The following is a 20618-nucleotide window of genomic DNA, read 5'->3' as shown; positions in this document are numbered from 1 at the left end:
GGAAAAAGAAAAGTTTGAACAGTGCTGTTATTTATTCATTTAATAACGCAACCTGTCTGATTCACCAGATGTCAAATTAACCTTGCGCTGCTTTGCATGTCTGTCTGCTAATGTGACCTGTGCCACGTTGAGAGTGATACATAGACATTATTAGGTCCAACCCAGTCAGATTTTCGGCACAAAAAGTTATGGAACAGAACCATGGGGTTAAGTCACACATGACATTAGCCGCATTCGGACAGAGCCGTTCTAAGAACGGTCCACCTCGAATTTCGTTCTAATAACTGCCCTTCCCCAGGGGAACTGTTTCAGTTTGCATTCGCACATGAGTCGGGACCTGATAGGGACTGATGCGGCGCAGCCGTCTGCGACAGTGACGTGTTACTTTAGCGCCACATTCAACAACGAAACAAAACCCGCTAAAAGTAAGGAGAGAAGAAAAAAACACCACCAAGAAGCTAATATGGAGAGCGGGGAGGCCACCGTGTTCATGGTCTGCATGATGGTGATATTAATCATGGACGATCACATCAGGCGTCTAATATCGAGGCTGGAAGAGCTCACAGAGAGAGTCAGGATCAAGCGCAGGCGATACTTCTTCATTTCATGAAGGAAGGAGAGCAGAGCGCCGCAGACAAAGGAGACCACGTGTAAGTTTAACTTATTAAACACTCGCCAGTTGTGTCCGTGTCGTATGAGGAAACATTTCAGCCGCGACAGCATGACAAGGGGCGGAGCTACCGACCACCAAACACCTCCGTCAGATGTGTTCCTATGGAACCCAGAACAGACCCAGCTGAGGAGAAGGAGCTAAAATGGTTATAGGAACTGAGGGCGATGGTCCCGAGTTCCTGTATGTCCGAATGCGGGAAAAAACGGCCCTGTTCCTGAAAAGGTTATAAGAACTGCCAAAGGTTCCTACTTGCGGCTATTAACATGTACATGTATGAAAGGGGCTTTTGTCATGTTCATCAAACCGTTTACCGAACTGTTTTTGGAATGTGTTTCAACCTCGTAAAATCCAGGATGTCCTAAAGTTTCTCAATAGAGCAATGCTCCACTCCACTGGTACAATGCATACGTACACACAGTCATCCTCATTATGTAAGAAGTGATTAATTAGAGCACATTTCTATCACAGAACCTCAGCAATTTGTATTACTGTGGCTGGATCTCCATTCACTAGCAGAGCAAATCTTAAGCAGTCTTTTGAAAAAATGCAATTCCATTAAATGGTTTGCTGCAAATAAACTAGCAGAGTAGTGTCACCAGAGAGTTGCAGTATAAGCTGCATTGCTAATGGTTGTCCTAAGCAGAAGAAAACCTCATGGAGGAAAAAGCAACAACTGCTGTGGATTTTTCAGGAGCTACTTTATTCTCTGGAAATATCTATTATATTTGTGGGCTTCACAGCTGGTGAGTCACATCAGATCACTTTGCTTGGTTAGATGGGATTTTCAATGTTGTTTCCATTCACCCTAATGCCCATTGTGTCTTCTTATAAACAGGCAAAATAACCTCAATTAACTTGTTTGCACATTAGTGAAAGCATTTACATATTGTACCATTTCCATCACAAGTTCTTGTCACATCTTCTAAATGTAAATCAAAAATGGCAGAAGAATACTGGCTAATGCCTCCTCTTAGGGAGCAACCAAGCCTTCACTCCTGGCACTGTGAGCTTTGGCCACCTGTGAACTTGTTGCTGCTTCACCAGTTCTCTTTCCTTGGACCGCTGCATGCTGGGAACACCCCTGCCAGGCCTAATTTTGTGACGTGACTTGACCATGTTATCGCACAGATCTTTATGCTTGGCCATTATTTCTTCTTCCAACTCATACTTCATACTTCAAGAACTCATTTCACTTGCCTCCATCATATATTTTAGGCATTGCAATAAAATGATATTCGCTTCCACTTTCTGTAGTTTTTTGTGGCGCATTAGTATGCACTGGCTCATGCAGAAAGAGAGCATGTTGTTGTTTTGATAGCTGCTGTGTCACAGACAATAAAACTATTCAAACTGGGCTTCGACCATTTGTAAAGTCAAGTGTTGCCAGATGCAAAATGGGAGAAAAATGAAGTGTCGGTCGAGGGGGTGATCACTGTCATGAGAAATGGTGTGCTAAGCATCCCATAGTCTGCTGATGGGAGGTGAGGAGTAACGAGACCCACGATCTTAGCCACAGTGTGTCTCACACTGTTCATCTTGTTTTTGTTACATACAGCCAGCATGGTTTCTTTGTACGACAGGCTTCATTATGCTTTGATTTAGATCTAGTAGAGGTGGGGGGAGAGCGGGCAACAGAGCTGTTGTATTTGCTCCCTCAATTATTTCCATTTACCCATTTCAAGTAAATACAAAACAAACAAAGCTAAAGGTTTGATGAGGGTAATTTTCTTTCTAGCAGTTTAATGGTTGTTGCTTTTCTTACTGCAGTTTTACATTGTTCATTTTTCTTCAGGGAATGAAATCAACATTTTATGAGAGATTTTCAGAGGAGCGATAAAACAATAGAGTATATTAAAGGAGTTTTTAGATTTAATTTTTCATTCCCTTCTTTACACGGACTTTATTGTCAAAGCTTCTAAAACATCTCGTAATGCAATGAAGTAAGGCAAACTAAACATTTATTGAAACCTTGGAAGATTCCATTGATAAAACTTAGATCTTTAGTCCCCTCTTACTAGCATGAACCTTAGATTTTATGTTTTGATGAGTCAAAGAGGCTCTCTGTAAGCCTGAGTCTAGTAGTTCGGCTCTTTTCCGAGAGCCGACTCGTTTGACTCGGCTCCCAAAGAAGAGCCGGCTCTTTCAACTCCCGAACGGCTCTTTATTTAGGATCTTTTGTAGCCTATATTTTACTTTAACTTTGCAAAAAAAAATCATGGTTTATGTGTTGAAAACCCTTTTGCTTTCAGTGTTTTTATGAGAGACCTTATAATTGCCTAATTCTTTGCATTTATTCTGTGACAAAACCACTTTTACATTTGTTTATTTCAATTAAACTTTTTTATTGCACAAATTAACAATAAACTTCAAACAAATCCACAGAACAGAACCAAACTCCTTAATTCTCACATGAATACCGCATGCTGGTCGCCATGCTGGCCAATCATAACAAAGCTCTGTAACCAGAGCTGGGACTGAGCACTGAAAGTGAAACCTAAGCAGCGAATGGAAAATAACTTGGAGTCGGCTCTCACTTGATGCGAGCCGGCTCTTCTGATTCACTACAAAGATGCTTGTGCGCATGACCCATCACTACCTGAGTCCCCTGCTAAAAAGAATAAACATAAAAAGATAGAAAGCAAGGATGCAGCTGATGTTACTGCATTTCATGGTTGAATACCAACTAGCCTGGTTGGTGAGAGGCATGCCAGTTCTTTAGCAAAACTGATGATGGCAGAACAACTAGCAGTATTTACAGTTCAGCCCCTTAAAGACGAAACCTGCTTTTGTGACATGCAGGTCAGACTTTTGTGAAGTGTCAAGTAAAGTATGCAAGAGTATCCGTGAAAGTGTAGTAGGGTCCCTCTGATGAAACATCTTGAACATTGGTTTGATTCATAATGTGTGTGCAGAATTCTGCATCTGCAGAAAGTGGAGCCCCTCAAGGTAGCTCCCCGAAAGGTGTTATAATGAGTAAAATAGCACATCTGTGGTTCCTCCAGTTGTCCTTAAGTGCTTATAATTGGGCCCCTAGTGCTTAGTAAGCTTACATGCTAAACTACACATTAGAGTATTAGCTCATGCTAAGTTAAGACCACGAGGACCTGATAAAAATTACTCTAGAACGGTCATATGCAGATGGGAATTCTTTTTTTTCACACTCCACTTTACCATTAAATAGGATCTACCATTTAATACCCATTAATCATGAAATACAATGTACCACCAGCTGCTTATCTCACCTGCTCCAAATCCCTACTTTAATCTTTGATATTATCTCAGTGCAGTGCTCCATCACTGAGGTGAGAGTAATGGGGAGATGTAAGAAGCAATTTGATACCCCTGCGTGACCTCTGCAAATTAGTGTGTGTGGCTTGTGTGTTGGATGAACTTGAACTTTCCAGCACCAAGTCCTTGAAACTTCTGACGCTTCATCAGTGATTGCCCTGATCAATACGACATTTTCACTGCAATGAAGGCTTTTACAGATTTAACAGATGTGTTTTCATCTTGCCAATAGATCTCTCCATGCTCAGTTTCATTATCTCTTTCCATCTCTTTAATCACATCCAAATTAAATTCGAGATTCTGCCCTCGCGAGCAGGGCTGACCTACATCACAGTGCCTTTCCAACAATGCAGATAAGTTTTGCTAGCAACCCTATACATTGAAAGTAAAAAAAATTTTTATTTGTACTTATAAGTAAAAAAAAAGATGTTAACATCCAATTAGTCTTTCCTGTCTTCTGGATTAGTGGGAAAAAAAAACGTTTTTAAGTATAGTTTGCTAATTGTTCTTTGTTCAACACTTGTGTACTTTTTTGTACAAATTTTTTTCCCAACTGGTCACTTAAAAACTACTTACAAGTTCAAATGGAATGCACCATCACGTTGCCTCCCAGTTGATTTGGAATAGCCGTATTTATGTCTCATCTGAAATACCAGTTTCCCACTTATAAATAGTCTTTATCAACATTCAAGTTAGAGTTTTTCCCTTTTATTGTATTACTTCCCACAAGATATAAGATATTTTAGTGCCAGAATTTGCCATTTTTACTCATCTGTAAAAAGTTAAGCCACCAGTTCCTAGTAAAGTGGTACTTCAAGGAGCATTTAGGTCTCAGCGGGGCCCGGGTTCCCCCCTTGGCCCCACTCCTGGATGTGCTCATTGGTCCAATGTGTGTAATAATTTTATACTGTTTCTATTGCATAACCTGTAAGAAAGCCAGATAAATCAGTTTTGTGCCTGATCTGCTAAGTTTTGCAGTATTCATATTTTCCAGTCTGATTTCTAAAATCCTTTCCCTCTACGTTCTCGTAATGATTTTTTCTGGCATTTAATGGAGGTAGTGGATCCAGTTCTCTTATGTAAGATCCCTTATGAAAGCTGGCGCTCTCTTATCGAGACAGTTTCCTCCAATTGGTGTTGTCTTTGACAAATCATGAGAAAAAATTTGGCAGCAGCTCTTTTGGGGGGATTTTCACATGAATTCTGTCACATTGCACATTCACAATACCTCACAGATGACATCACATCTACTGTGTAGCACAAAGAAGCGCTGAAGAGATATTAATCCTGACACAAAACATTATATTAACAAAATAGATTTTTGTAAATAGATCTTTTTGTATTTTGTGGTGTTGTGGTTGCAGCCTTATATCAGGCAACCATGGAGCTAGATATTACATGGCACTGAACACATGAACCCTTTTATTTTCTGGAAATATTGTGTGGTCAAATGTAGTGAGTCATACAGGACCTTATTGATTATCTACTTCTATTTGTTGGATTTACAGACACTCTATGAAGGTGCAGTTTGGCTGAAGAACTGAATAGGCAGGATACTCATGATGCAGAGGCTGACAGTGCATATGTTTGTGAAATTCATCTATTCTGCTTCAAATACTACACAAAAGACTAAAAAAGCAGTATGATTTAGATGGTTCATGTGCTAGAAATCCATTCAGCATCACAGAGCGCATTACACATAAAAACGCTTTACACGACCGTTCCCGAGGGTTTTTGTTTGTGTGTGTGGAATAAAACCACCAGCTGTAAATCCTTGACTCACCCCTTCACCTGACAAGCTTTTTTATCATACCACAACAGTGTATCATAATTCCACTAGTGTTGTCCATATGCTGACTCTCTCGTGCAGAATGAGGCCCTGATAAATCCCGTAGCACGTGCCTGAGCACAAAACAGCCATATGCACTGGCAGCACTATTTATGCAACGGCCAGACACTGTTTGGAAGACTGATCTCTCATCATTGTGCTTTCATTCGGTGGAGCAGTCCAGCCAAGCTGCAGCAAAAAAAATTAGATATTTCCATTTGATAAAAGTGAGACAGTGCTGCACTCAAAACTGAGAACTTTTACTTCAAGACTTTCTCTATGATGTAAGTCCAGCTCCACTTGCCCTCATGTATATGGTAATTAAGCCATATTCTCTCATTATCACATGATACAGAGCCATCTGTCAGCTCAACGCTTCACCTACTAAGATGTCCATGTTTTGGTATGCAAACAAATCTGTGATGCACTCCAATATATTAGAGTTGATCACGTATTTTCTTTTTTCCCATTGGCACCTCGATTAAGTGTGGATGTAGATTATTATCAACAACTGATCTAGATATCAGAGCTTAAGAAGAAGCTCTTTTATCATCCACTCTTCTTTTTTTTTGCAATTCTTTATTAAGCATTGCTACATTGTGTGGAGGAAAATCCCAGTGAATTACAGTCTTAATTCCAAGAAAGTGTCTTTCTTCCAAACCACACATAATGCTCTGAATAATTTATTGTATGTGCTGCTACACTTTAGAGGCTTTATATGCACAAGTAAATGAACCCAGCTACACAAATGCACACACAGATGCACACTGCTGTGTGCACTTCCACAGCTAATAAACAAGTACTCAGCTAAATGCGGGATCGGTAATATAACATATATCACGAGCAGCACATGGTGATGCTCACACAAAACAGAAGATGAATGACTTTGATAGGTTAGCGTCAGTGTGACTTTTCGTTCAGAGCATGACAGCGAAAACGGCAGAAAGTTGGCCTGCAGATCCGTTCATTGAAAACCTGCTATTGATTGCAGTTAAATATGCAAACCATCAGTACTCCAGGGGCAAATAGAGCATTTATTTGCATAATGAAATATTTATAAAACTGTGTGAAGACATTTAACTGCTTTTTGTTTTAAATGCACTCACATGAGACTCAGTATGTGGACTGGATTATTAAAGTGGCTCTTCAGTAAAGTGTTATGATCCATAAACTTAATAGATTTATATTACTGTTACCCTTGCTGCTGTCATTCATATAACTGCAAACTCCTCTTTAATGGACATTGATGGTCTATTGTGTAGCCCATTTTTTTGCTCGACTTTATCCCCCTACGCCTACTTTTCTGTCTTTGTGCATGACTGACCATGATTTAAGTTGTTCCCTCATTATGGAGGTGATTTACGCAGCAGTTACAGCTGGTGCGAACATTTGCCTGAAAGTAGGGCTGCGCTGCAAGGCAGTAAATTGCCTCTCAGTTAATCGGCATATCGCATGAGGGTTGTGTTTTTTTTTCTGCAGCCAGCATGTTTTGTGAACCTTAAAGCCTTGTAAGAGCAGCATGAATGGATAGAAAAGCACATCAAGTTGTGTTTTCCAGAGGTAACAATTGCATTAAAAGTCATTAACACATTCTTTAGAAAATAAATAAATACATGAATAAAACAAAACAAAAAGGCAACATTCCAATAGAAACTGCAGCAATGTAAGAAAACATGCATTACTTTGATGATGTACATTAGAATTTAGTCTAATTGTGTGCGTGTGTGTTTGCATTAGTTGAAGAGAATTACTTTTTCTCCTAAAGAGAACATTTTTACTTTTTTTCTCATCTTGTACTGGATATCTTGCCGCTGTGGTGACTATAATGATTACGTAAAAGTAATGCAATTTATTAATGAGGCTTCATATTGAAAGTTGCACATGTTGTTTACACTGGAGGTTCATCTAGGGTTCTTATATATATATGTATATATGTGTATATGTGTATATATATGTGTATATGTGTATATATATGTATATATGTGTATATATATGTGTATATATATGTGTATATGTGTATATGTGTATATATATGTGTATATGTGTATATATATATATGTGTATATGTATATATATGTGTATATGTGTATATATATGTGTATATGTGTATGTGTATATATATATATGTATATATACATGTGCTGCTCGTGATATATATAATTTTATTCTAAAAATAATACAAATACCCTGTGAAAATCAATTATAAACCCTCTCTCTCAAATTGATCTCCAGTCTGTTTACATAGTTGCTAAATAGTCAAAATTTTTAGAGCATGATACATCAAAACTTCTGATTGACATGAAAACAAAGTCAGTGACGGGAAAATAGATCACTTACTTGCATGGATCATAACACATTTAATCAGTGCAGATGAACCCCCACCTGAAGCAATAAGAAAGATATCCATGGACAGTTTCATGAAATTTCTTCTGAGTTTCGCTGAAGAGGATAAGTCAGCAGCATTCAGTGTGAGTGTGTCATCTGTCGGCAAAAGTTAGCTTCGTTAACATAGTACCAAGCAAACTGAAGAGGTTGGCTTATTTGGAAATTAACTATACACTATGTTCACATTTTATTTCATATGTTCTCCTCCCTTCTGCAAGGCGCTACAGAACTCTGTACGCCAAAACAACAAGACACAGGAACAGTTTCTTCCCTCAGGCTGTCTCTGTGTTAAACAGCTAAAACCGGACTTCAGTGTTTCATTCTTGCACCATGCACCAATTTGCACTTCTGATTTAATCTTGTTCTATGTCTATTTTTTTGTCTATTTTTTTGTAATTGTTGCACTAAAGAGAGTGAGGTGTAACCGGAGTCAAATTCCTCGTGTGTGTCCACATACCTGGCAATAAAAAGCGATTCTGATTCTGATTTAGAAAAAACGTCTTAACCAGACACAGTAGAAACAACCACAGAAATTTTGCCGGCAGATGAAATCCCATTTCACCGTCAGAAACAATGCACCAGATAAAATGCACCAGGCATGTGTGCGGTAATATCTGTGTGTAGAAACTTCAGATCACTGTCAGAGTCCCATGATCTAAAGATTGAAGACCCTTCCTATCACAGTAGGGGAACACTCCTGAAAGCGGACTGACAATCTCTATCCCAGAAAACAGCTAAAGAAGTGCCCATCTTCATCTATGCACGGTTCATTTCTGACCGTAAACAGGGATTTTGACCATGGTAAATACTCACATTTTCACCTAGTGAACAGAAAACCAGATGTTTTGAGAACAGGGTTTCATGGATGTTTCCACTTGCATGACAGGCTGACATCAAAGCAGAGATTTTGATGAGCTCGTATTTTCATATATGGCTGACATCAAAGATTACTGGTGTTTTTACACATAAACTCAGGAGATTTTAAGGAGAATGTGCAGACAAATTGTTCAGGATTTTTTCCAGCGTACATGTTCATACATATGTCTCAGCAGGAGGCTTTCAACTGGAGATTGGCTCTTACAACAGGAAATGCAAGGGAGGGGTGTGGGGACATGTGTCTAAGGCGCACAGGAGGCCGGACTTGATGCAGAAATTTTGCTGTGGAAATAACAGTTTTTTTTTTACAGCACAATGAGTGATGGTTATAGAATAGTTAGAGGCTCCTTTTTGTATTCTTATTATTGCTGCATGTGTCACGCCCATGGACTGATGGTTTTAGTTTCATGTTTTAGGTCACCTTTTTGAGTTTCAGTCCATGTTTAGTTTTTAGTCATGTTTTAGTTTCCCTGCACTCTGTTAATTAGTTCACTCACTGCACCTGTTTATTCCCCACCAGCTGCACCTTGTCCCAATCACCCTCACTCCCTATTTAAGTTCTCAGTCCTTTGTGTTCTTTGTGAGATCATTGCCATTCATACCTGACGTGCATGTGTTGATTCCCGTTACGTCCATGGTCCACGGCGTTTTTCAAAAGTTAAGTATTTATTTATCCATGCCATGTTTAGTTCTTTATTTTTTCACAGTTTGGTCTTTTGAATCTGGCTTAGCCGTGCCTTTTGTTTGTTACTTTGTTTTTGCTTAATAAACCAAGCCTTTATTTTTTAAGTCCACATCCGTGTCCTACCTTCCCTTCACCCTCAACCCCAAGACTTGACAATCTGAATGTATCTACACCAGTGAACAGAGACTGGAAAGCTTAATACAATTCAGAAGAAATGAGAACTTTACTCAGGAAGCTCACCAGCTCAATTGCACACAGGCAGTAAATGCTCTGGAAGATTTACCGCAACATTCGCATCTTGTTTTACTTGCTGGTTCTATAGATTCTAGGTGGCTGGGTGGAAAATCTCCGCTAGAAGTCCTGAGAAAATGCTTCTGACATTTGAGTAAGCATCTGCCACTCTTTCAGAACATCTCTAGAATATTTCAGGACTCCTGTGCATGTGTCCAAAGGGCTGAGGAACAGATCCCATTTCATTTAGAATCTCCAACAGAAAAGCTAACCTATGACAAAAGGAGTGAGCAAAGCTCTGTATGGACTGAGTGTCCAACCATCTCATGCCAGACTTTTTTAAGAAACGGTTTATCTCCTCCGTGTAAATTGTTATCTAAACCAGTTCTTTACTCTGGTTTACTTGTATTATTTTTACCAAAAATTTATTTTCATGTGAATACAATTGTTTGTAATGTTTTTTGATTTAATACCTCGACTTAATTCAAATGCTGTGATATGACCTTAAGAGAACTGTGCATAAACAAATGCCTTCAAACATCAATGAACTGAGAGACTGATACCTATATACAGGTAATGGTTCCCTGTTAAAGGTGGTTCTACAACCTACTGAAACATGGGGTGTATTTAGTTATTCATGTGCATTTTTTTTTCATTTTGTCATGATGCATTTCTGTGCATATTACATTTGTAAAATGAACCTTCAGTAGGCATTACATAGGAGGGATAAGACTTGATAGAAGGGCTCTTGTGCAGAGTTGTGAATTAGGTGTGCCATGAGATTTTGGCTTGCCCTTTGGTGTGCCTCGGGCACAAAAAGTCTGAAAAGTACTGATTTACTTCGTAAACAATCTGTCACAGTCAATTATGAAGACAACTGACTGAGGAAAAAAAGAGACCCGAGGCAGGCAGCTAAAAGAGGCGCTTTATTGCAAGGCTCCCACACACTTTTCTACAAGGATTTTGGCTCAGTGCCACATCCAGGTCAGCAAGTGTCACCGAGCCAAAATCTTCACAGGTCAGAGGTTTCAGTAAGTTAGAGCTAAGCAAAGAGGCTGTTCGGAAATTATAAGCTTGAGCCATTTGCCTACATATTTACCATGGTCATTTTTCCATACTTAAAATTTCCTAAAGCAACCTCACAAGGTAATGTGAACAATGACTTTGCACTACCTCGATGCAGCGGAGGTACTAACAAAGAGGGTGCAATTTAAAAAACTTAAAAAGCTTACCTTTTCCTGAACCACAACATGACGTTATCCAGCAAGGTGCTGCAGTGCACTTTCAGGTATCTTCGCTAATTAACTGGTGTTTTTTGACAACCAGCAACACCAACAACAAGCAAATAGAAAAATGTTGCCCTTAAAACTTTCATAGTTTGCTATGTTTCACTTCTGTTTTGGCATCTGTAATTAAAATTCCTTGAAACATTGTGTTACCTGTACCTGAAACAACTCACCCCCACCACATCAGCCTCTTATACTGCATTAGGCAGTGTACGAGGCTGCAACATTATGCAACTACAACATAATTGTACATTACAATAACATTATTGTAGTAAGGTTAAAATTCCTTAGTCTGGGGTTCTGGTGGTTGGATGCATTAAGTGTGTGATTTTGACCTCAGTGACCATGTTTTGCTTTCACTCTCCTACTGGCACTCAATGTCAATTTATTTCTCTATCATTTTGCAACTCTGACCAAGTATTTATTATTGCCTGAACAAAACTACCGATTTCTTAGATCAGAAAAGAGTATATTATTCTAAGTATATGACGACAGAATTGATAGGACGCAGTGGGATTTAAAGAGTCTTTTTTTTTAGAGTAGAACACAAAGAAAGAAAATTACCTCAGATATAACTAATGCAACCAATCCCTGAAAAAAAACTTTTTACACTATAAGTGTATTTGTGAGTGAAGGTTACAGACTCTGTAATTGATCAACCGCCAATTTAAAGTGAATGTCATTGTTTGAAGTTTCTCAGCTGGTTAGAATCCAGTGCCAATTTCCAGGTGAATTAAGATAGTCAAATCCAAAGGACTTGTTATATGATGAATTCTTCCACATTTTTAATTAAAATGTAACCTCAGGGATGTTTATACCTATAAACTTAAACCAGGGTGACTTCAGACAGAAATTACTGGAGGGTCAAATAAATGTGTGTGTCAAGCCAAGTACTTGGGAATAGAAAACTTGGTGAATCATGGATAAAATACACATTGGGGTGCATTGTAGGCTATATTTGCCGCACAAACTCTAGCTATTTATGTGCCTGAGGTGACAGCTGTTATCTAGTGACAGCATACATATTCGGAACTGCGAGGACAGTCTCAAACTTTCCAAGTGTTTTGGTTCCGCTGGGAACTCCTTTAGATATACCATGAAGATAATAAAGAGCACTTCTGAGGTCATTTTCATTGCATAGTGGCAGCCAGACACTCCACTGACATTCTTTTCATATTTGCAATATGGCCTGACCACCACTTAGATGAAACAATAACCAACCTCTACAAAAAAAGTTTTTAATAAGGGGTGGGTAGCAGGTTGTGATATTCAACTTAATGCATTGACAGACATGCCATTGACACGGTTGTTTATTGGTTTGTCTATAACACCATGAGAAAAGGAATATTATTATCTTATTTTGTGTTCAGTCTCAACAGTGTGTTCTGTTTTTGCTTCCTCCACTGCTGTCAGTGCCATTCTTTGGGGACCTTTAATCTCCTTTTATATTTTGCCATTTTCCTAATTTTCCTTTGCCTTTTGGCAGCTGTGTACATTATTCTCTATGGACTGAGTGACTCTTTATTTTTAAATTGTCTTGTTCTTTGTGTCTTGTTCTTTCATTTAACAGATTTAAGAAATGACTTGAGGTGACAGCTTCATTATAAAATAAAATAGGAGCATTGTTGGAAGTCCAAATCACGCCATGTGGAAGTTGCATTATTTATCCATCTTAAATTAGACTGGCTTCCCATTTTTAGCATTTGCACATGAAAATGCACCTTTTGTAATGCCTGACCACTTTTCCTTCCACATCACTCCCTCTAGACCTTACAATCTATTTTTTGCCAGTGCTCCTTCCCTAAAAACAAATTTAAATGCAAACAAGGCAAATCTGCCTAGCATGTCCTCCCACAGGAAAGACGTGAGAAAAAGCTAATGAGAGGAAAATCATTGCAATCTCTACCTCTGGGGAATAGCTTACAGACATGGAGGGAAAATGCGCAAAGCCATTTTTTTGGTTCTAGTATTGTTCATTACAGTAATCATTCACGCATTCCTTTGTCAAAGAAGATTAAGTTTCAGTCAATGGTTCCATATGCAATTATGAACACATGAATAACCATGTGAAAAGCTGTCCAAACTTCAGTCTTAGGAAAATCCAGTCCATTCATTAGGCAGAAAAAGAAGGAAAAACAAGTAGCAGAGCAAAAAATTCTGTTTCTACTGTACTATGCAAATTGCTACTGCAGATTAAACTCAGCGCTTCCTACTGTGTGCAGCTTTCATCTGAAAATTTGAAGAAAAAAAAAAGAAAAAAGATTAAGGTCTCTGAACAGTTGGTTGTCCAAATTATACCCTTTCCTTGGGGGCTCTGGATGAGTTAAGTTGTAGTGTAATCTAACTAAAGTTAACATGGCTCTAAACCCTGAAACAAGATTAAAATGTTTGGGCTTAGACTCACATTTATGAATAATTATGAAGTGTGATCATCATCACAATCCATGGCTTTGCAAACAGATGCTTCAAAAATTCTCACAGGTGTGTCAGCATGCATCAGCGTGCACTTCCCACATATTAGACACTTGTTTGCTGCTTTGTCAAATGTATGCTGCTTCCTATCAAGCTGACTACACAAAAAAAAAACTAAAGCAGCTGGCTATAGCCTTCTTGAACTGGCTTCTTATGTAGTCCCCAGTGTGGTCAGAGATAATTGAAAAAGCTAGCGTCAAGCACAAAGAGAAATTCTTAACTTTGTTACTTGTTTTCATTACTTTCCAACTTTCAGCCACATCCATAAGCATTATGTAGAGCAGGGATGTCCACATCTGGTCCTGTCCTGCAGGTTTTAGATGTTTCAGATCATTTCATCATTAGCAGGCTTGTGCAGAACTTAACAATCTTTTGAGGGGATCTATTTCATCTGAATCAGGTGTGTTGAAGCAAGGAAACATCTAAAACCTGCAGGACAGCGGACCTCGAGGACCGACTTTGGACATCCCTGATGTAGAGGCTGAATTTTCACCTGGTTTCTCTGGCGTTCAGGTTCTTAGTAACTTCAATGGCAGAGAGGTAAAACAGTCACGTGGTACGTGTGTTTTCAACAGCCCAAATGACTCACTAAATGTGCCACGCTTGCAGCCACAGCTTACACAGAAATTATTTAGCTAAACGACAGCACCTTATCCCACAGAGTGTCAATGCTTTTCTTCCTTAATGGACAAATTGCAAATTAACGGACAAAAGCAGATCCTTAAAACACAAGTGTGCTACTGTAACACTTATCACTTATGTATTTAACTGTTAATCTGTTTATTTCTAGCTCTGCAGCATGCCTCGTTAAAAGCCTGTAACGTGTTTTAAATATTTTTTATAGTAAAATCACATATCATACTGTACACTCAGTGAATGAAACAAGAAACACACTTGATTAAACAGTGCTTTTTTTAAAACAAACACTATGACAACTCTGAATTTATACATAAGTTGGACCCAAAAAAGCCTAATAGCAGCTGTACAACTAAATAAGAGCTCATGTGATTCTTATTTCTCATTTTGGCAGAGCTGTTGAGCAGGGGCAGATTTTTTAGGTAACACATTTCACATTTGTGCAACTCTCTGAAAGAAAAAAATGGTTCTGTAAAATCTGTGATAATACACTGAATACTTTATAAATACAAGTGCTGCAGCTGAACTCTAACTGTTCAAAATGCACCCTCTGTGAAAAGTATGAATTGGACATAATGTACATAATTGTCAGAAAAGCTTTAATCAGGGTCAGTTCTGGCTATAAAAAAAAAATGGTTACAAAGACAGCTGGATAACCCTTTTATGTTCATTTTTACAAGAATTTTAACATATTGCCTCGATGAATATGACAAAGTTGACCTAATTTTCTTTGTATTCTGTCCAGAGCTAAATTTTCAAAATAGGCCTTGATTGCTGAGTGACAGTTTTGGAACATAAAGAATCCCATATAAAATGTTTCATCTAATGATTTAAAACGTGAACATAAATCCTGACAAAGGTTTATTATCAATGTTCCATATTGAGTTGCTCCTATTGCACGTGAACGCCCTGTTAATTTTTTAACAAAACAATAATAAGCAAGTTTGACTGATCTACATGATAGTTTGTAATTTAAAGAAAATTAAGACATGCATGAGCGGCATAGAAAGTGCAAGATATTTGAAAAGCCTAGTCATTTTTTATTTAGTTGTTTTGGGTATATAAAGTACAGTTTGAGTCTCAAAACTCTGTCCTGCATAAAGTACGGTGGTAAGATTATTGCAAAAACATTATTTCCTTGCTCTACATCGTTTCACTGCATACCTCTGTGCAAATGTGTATAACTCTAGCTCAGTGGTTAATATGCGTCTTTCTTCTTTGCCTAATTCAATTATTGATGTAGGACATGCTTGCCCCCACACACAAAGTCATTACTAAGACTAATCTCCCTAGACCAAAGAGATAATTTTTGCTCCATCACGTTTGGACCACAGGGGTTTTAAAAGATACAGTATGTCATCCCCCCTTTCTCGCATATATCCAATTTATATTCAAATGCACCGGAAAGAATGAGCAGAATTAGATTACAAAGTCTTATCAAAATATGATTGATGTCACCATGGTGCATTTGCCATAAACAAACACTTGTGCAGCTGTCAACATAGAATTTATTGTGGGATGTAGCTGGTAAAAGTATGCTGTCAGACACACACCCCAAACTTTGAGTTATTAAAGATAATTGTGTTAAGTGATTTCCACACTTATAGTCGAATTCTCCTGTAAATATCAATGTGTAACAATCTCTGTGATACGTCTGTTACTTTAGTGTAAAACTCTTCATGTTCAAGCATCTGTTCTTTATCTGGCAAAAGTACTAAAATCTGAATTTAGACCAAACGCAACAAATAACGTCATACTGCCAAGTGGTCTCAATAAGAGGCACGATATCATTTTGTGAGGAAAGAAAACTGAGTAATTTTCTTAGCCTAACAGTTTCTTCTCCTGGTTTTGTATTGTAAATTGCATTACTCTGCACAGTTACATGCAAAGTTGAGTTGAGCTATTGGATTTAACCTGGCCGATTCATGGGACCTCCATCCTGGTAACAGTATACATTCATGGAAGTTATTGAGTGAAATGTGTCCAACATCACAATGTTGTAGATTGCGTGGGGGAAAAAAACTGTTTCTGCAGCTTCTCACCTTGTCTGTGGGAGGTAATCATACATTTGTATGATGCACACAGTTGTCTTCAAGTTACTTGAATTGTAATTTTATCACATGATAATGCAGTTTTGAATTTTTTTCTTATTTTAATCTTGCAATATGGAACATGTAAGATAATATATATAATCTATCAAATGTATCAAATGTATGTGCAATAAAAATGTTTACAGTCATTAAAAACAATAAACCTATTATGCTGATGGGTAAAATATGATAAATATTTTAGAAGTAACTCTCACACATATTTCAGGGTCTGGCAAACCATGAAATGGTTCATACATTTTTACACAGTTCTGGGCAAAAATGTAAAACAAAAAGCACATCTTTAAGCGCTGATCTGGGTAAGTAAGGAATAGAAAAGATCTAATGGACAACAGTAACGTTAAAAGGCCTCTTAATGCTACTGCATACAATTATGAAACTTAACCCAAGCAGGCACAAAGGACCCACTTAATGTTTCTATTAACGAGAAGGGCATGATTACCTGAACAGTATACAAGAACTGTTCAATCCACTACAGACACTTTGGAGAGGGTGTTCTTCATATTTCAGAATAGCTCTCCGTTTTATTCGTGTTCCTTTCTCTAACATAACCTCCAAAGAACCTGGAGGTGTGCCAGTGATGGAGCCTGCTTTTGCTGATCAAGTTATCCATCTTCTCCCTGTCCTTTGCTGTACTGCATTCTCCCCCAACAAACACAGTGACGAGGACAGACACACGTGTGGACGAGTTGCCAGCATGTGCCACTTGGGTATTGTGCGCACCTGTATAAAAATTATTAGATGTCCAAGAGCAGCTGATAGATGAGCAACTAATAGTGACGCATGGATGAAGTGGTTCAAATCAGGAAGAATGAGGGCAGTCTTAGTGATTTGCTTTTATCAAGCTCATACTATACTTATACTAAGCAAAGCTTTGTGTCATTTGATGTGATGCACCAACTGGATTTTGCCAACTGAGTATGTTTTGGATTAAGCTATGGAGCAGCAAGATGAAAAAGGACCTGCATGCTCCAAGTGCTGTGTCCACACGCTTGTCCTTCTCCTCTGTCAAAACAGGGACTCTGCCTGTCCTGATAAAACTCTGTCTGGGGCGAGGCAATTGGCTGTCGGGCAGAGGCTACAAACCTTTTGTAATCGTGGCCTTCTCTGTGAACAATCACACCAAACTCGACATGCTGAGATAGGCGAACTGAAAATTGCATCCCATGCACAGCTCTTGCATTTGCTCCGTTTGAACAATGCACGGTGTGAGACAAAAGCAGTGAGAAATGGTTCCAACCAGGGTTATGTGCTATTATTCTCAAAGGCTATAAACAATAATGTAAGTCTGTGGCTAAGTACCTGACAAAGTATGATGTGTTGTACAATTATGCAGATGTGTTTCACTGTCAATAAAGCTAATGACTGAGTATGTGCAGGGAAATGGATGTACTTTGAGATGATGAGGGGTGAAATCATCACAGTCATTACGGACATTAGAGGATAAAATCAGTGTTAATGGAACATAATAATTATGGTGTCTGGCATAACAAAAAATAATTCATCTGACGGTCAGAGATTTTTCTAAACATATCTAAGAGAAGTCGTTTCGTCTCTATGTGTCTCCTTCTCCAGGCAATGTATTTGTGGTGAGTTTGGCATTTGCTGACCTTGTGGTAGCCTTCTACCCCTATCCCCTGGTCCTCTATGCTCTCTTCCATGACGGATGGGGACTGGGAAACACACAATGCATGGTAAAAGCACATCACTTACCGGCTTTTTTTCTTCACTTTACAATTGCCGCAATATATAAGCACTCACCCAACATAGTTTGACACAAACTCTCCACTCTCTTCCTTTCTGTTTCAGGTCAGTGGTTTCCTCATGGGGCTGAGTGTAATCGGTTCCATTTTCAACATCACTGGGATCGCGGTGAACAGATACTGCTATATCTGTCATTCATTCTCTTACAGCAGACTGTACAGCTATCGCAACACTTTTCTGTTTGTTGCATTAATTTGGGTGCTCACAATTGTGGCCATTGTCCCGAATTTCTTTGTCGGTTCTCTGCGCTATGACCCGCGGGTCTACTCCTGCACCTTCGCCCAGAATGTCAGCAGTTCTTACACAGTGGCCGTGGTGGTGATTCACTTTCTGGTTCCCATTGCAGTAGTTACTTTTTGTTATCTACGCATTTGGGTTCTTGTGATTCAGGTAGGTCTCCTGACTATCTACATGGTTGGTTTTGTTTTGAATTGTATACCAGTAACCATGGCACCAGTTTCAACTAATACAGAACACAATCCAAATTGGACCTTTAATTAAAGGTGGGGTATGAGATGTTTTCTGGAGCATTTTTTATCATATTGTCTGAAAACCTCCTCACGACCCCATTGCACCCACTAAAATAGAATGTTTGGGAAAAAAAATTATATTTTAGTCCATTGTAGAGGGTGTAGCAAGAGGAAATGTCTGACCAATAGAAGTAATGATGAGAGTTACTTCTATTGGATTCTGACATGCCAATCAACCGTCAGCCCCCCTCCCCAATGTGTTTTGAAGGCGTGGTTTCGAGGGGTGGGCTGAAGGGAGAGGCAAGGTTGTGTATTTTCAAAAATATAGCTTGCAGGAACCGTTTTTCCAAGATCTCATACCCCACCTTTAATATAAGAAAACACTGTCATTACAGTTTTTGAAAGTCTATTCTCTTATAAAAGACCAATTACTGGATGAATCTAATCTTTTAAATGCCAGGAGACAGAAACAAAACATCCTCTCAGTAAAATCCCTTCTGAAATGCAGCTTTTAGTAATTACTAGTAAGCACAGGTCTAAATCAAACACTGAAAGCTGCAAAACATCAGCAAAGTTAGTGCCTTTGCCAATTTCAGACGATGTATTTAACAATCAGATGGATTAACCACATCCCTAGAAGGATTTTTGTCTGGATATTTGTGTGTTTCTGTGCCTGTTTCTTCCTATTTCTGTAGAAATGGGCGGAGAGAAAAACCTAAAGGCATAATCTACAGTCTTAATTTCTGTCATGTATCTTCTACCATGTCCAGGTGCGGCGTAAAGTGAAGACTGAAGAGAGCCCTCGCCTCAGACCAAGTGACCTGCGGAATTTCATCACCATGTTTGTGGTATTTGTGCTGTTTGCTATATGCTGGGCCCCACTTAACTTGATAGGCTTAGCGGTGGCAATAGATCCAACCCGTGTAGGTCCCCGCATCCCCGAGTGGCTTTTTGTGGTGAGCTACTTCATGGCTTACTTCAATAGCTGTCTGAATGCTATCATCTATGGTTTACTTAACAGGAATTTCAGGAATGAGTACAAACGCATTGTCACCTCTGTCTGGGTGACCCGGCTATTTGTGACGGAAACATCAAGAGCCGCAACAGAAGGGAGGAGCATGAGGAGCAAGCAGTCGCTGCCTCCGCCACTCAACAACAATGAGTCAGTCAGAGATAGAGTAAACAAAGAATGAAAGTTAGATTATTGAGTCTGTCAGATGGTAATTCCTGTTTTATGTGATATCCAGGCAGTTGTGCAGCTAAAGAGTAACAGTTAACAGATGAAACTGAAAGACATGGCTTTGTTTTCTACTTTACGATGGGATATGAGCAATCATACAATTTATATGTGAGTTTTTGGACATTTTTGGAAGAAACTTTAAAAAAAAAAAAATTTCTTTGAAAATTGTGATTTGCCTCAACAAAGAAAACCCTTTAGAGGTGTTAAGTCTAGGGAGAACCGAGCTATGCATTGCAGTTTCATGTTGTTATTATTAATCTGAATGGTACATTATTATTATTATTACATTTAAAATGTGATATCCTTTAATGTCTGCTGCTGTAGACTCTTACACACGTTTCACAAAACTGGGTAACCACCACTACTAAACACACATCTCTCTTTAGTAACTTCAAAAGCCTCAAATAGTTCAACTCGCCTCACCTGAATGCTGTAGATTAGTAAAGAAGGAGATGATGTGAGTCTGTCGATGGTTTACAGTATCAGAGTTTTACATGGTGGCAGTAACATGGTCAGATTTACACACCTAACCTGAATGCTGCAGTAATGTACACTTTATACTGCCTAGTCTGCCCTTCTTGCACTGAGAAGGACAAGAAACAGAAACTTAGTAATAACCATAGTAAATTAATTCAGGATGATAGTTTACTTATGGTTGAAATTAATCAAATCAAAA

At 38.7% G+C, this 20618-nt stretch overlaps 1 protein-coding gene across 1 annotated transcript in view; it reads left to right on the top strand.

The window, feature by feature from the left end:
- Window positions 1–20015, top strand: part of mtnr1bb (melatonin receptor 1Bb) — a 33081-nt gene extending 13066 nt beyond the window's left edge. The window contains exons 2-4 of the mRNA XM_075487130.1: window positions 18044–18162; window positions 18278–18622; window positions 19473–20015. Of these exons, the coding sequence (XP_075343245.1) occupies window positions 18044–18162; window positions 18278–18622; window positions 19473–19895 (887 nt within the window). The 3' untranslated portion in view covers window positions 19896–20015. The remainder of the gene's footprint in view (window positions 1–18043; window positions 18163–18277; window positions 18623–19472) is intronic.
- The last annotated feature ends 603 nt before the right edge of the window (window positions 20016–20618 follow it).

The sequence above is a fragment of the Odontesthes bonariensis genome, chromosome 16, assembly GCF_027942865.1.
Source record: "Odontesthes bonariensis isolate fOdoBon6 chromosome 16, fOdoBon6.hap1, whole genome shotgun sequence".
In the NCBI taxonomy this organism is placed as follows: domain Eukaryota; kingdom Metazoa; phylum Chordata; class Actinopteri; order Atheriniformes; family Atherinopsidae; genus Odontesthes; species Odontesthes bonariensis.
The sequence above is the reverse complement of the archived record's forward strand: the minus strand, read 5'-3'. Positions and strand labels throughout refer to the sequence as shown.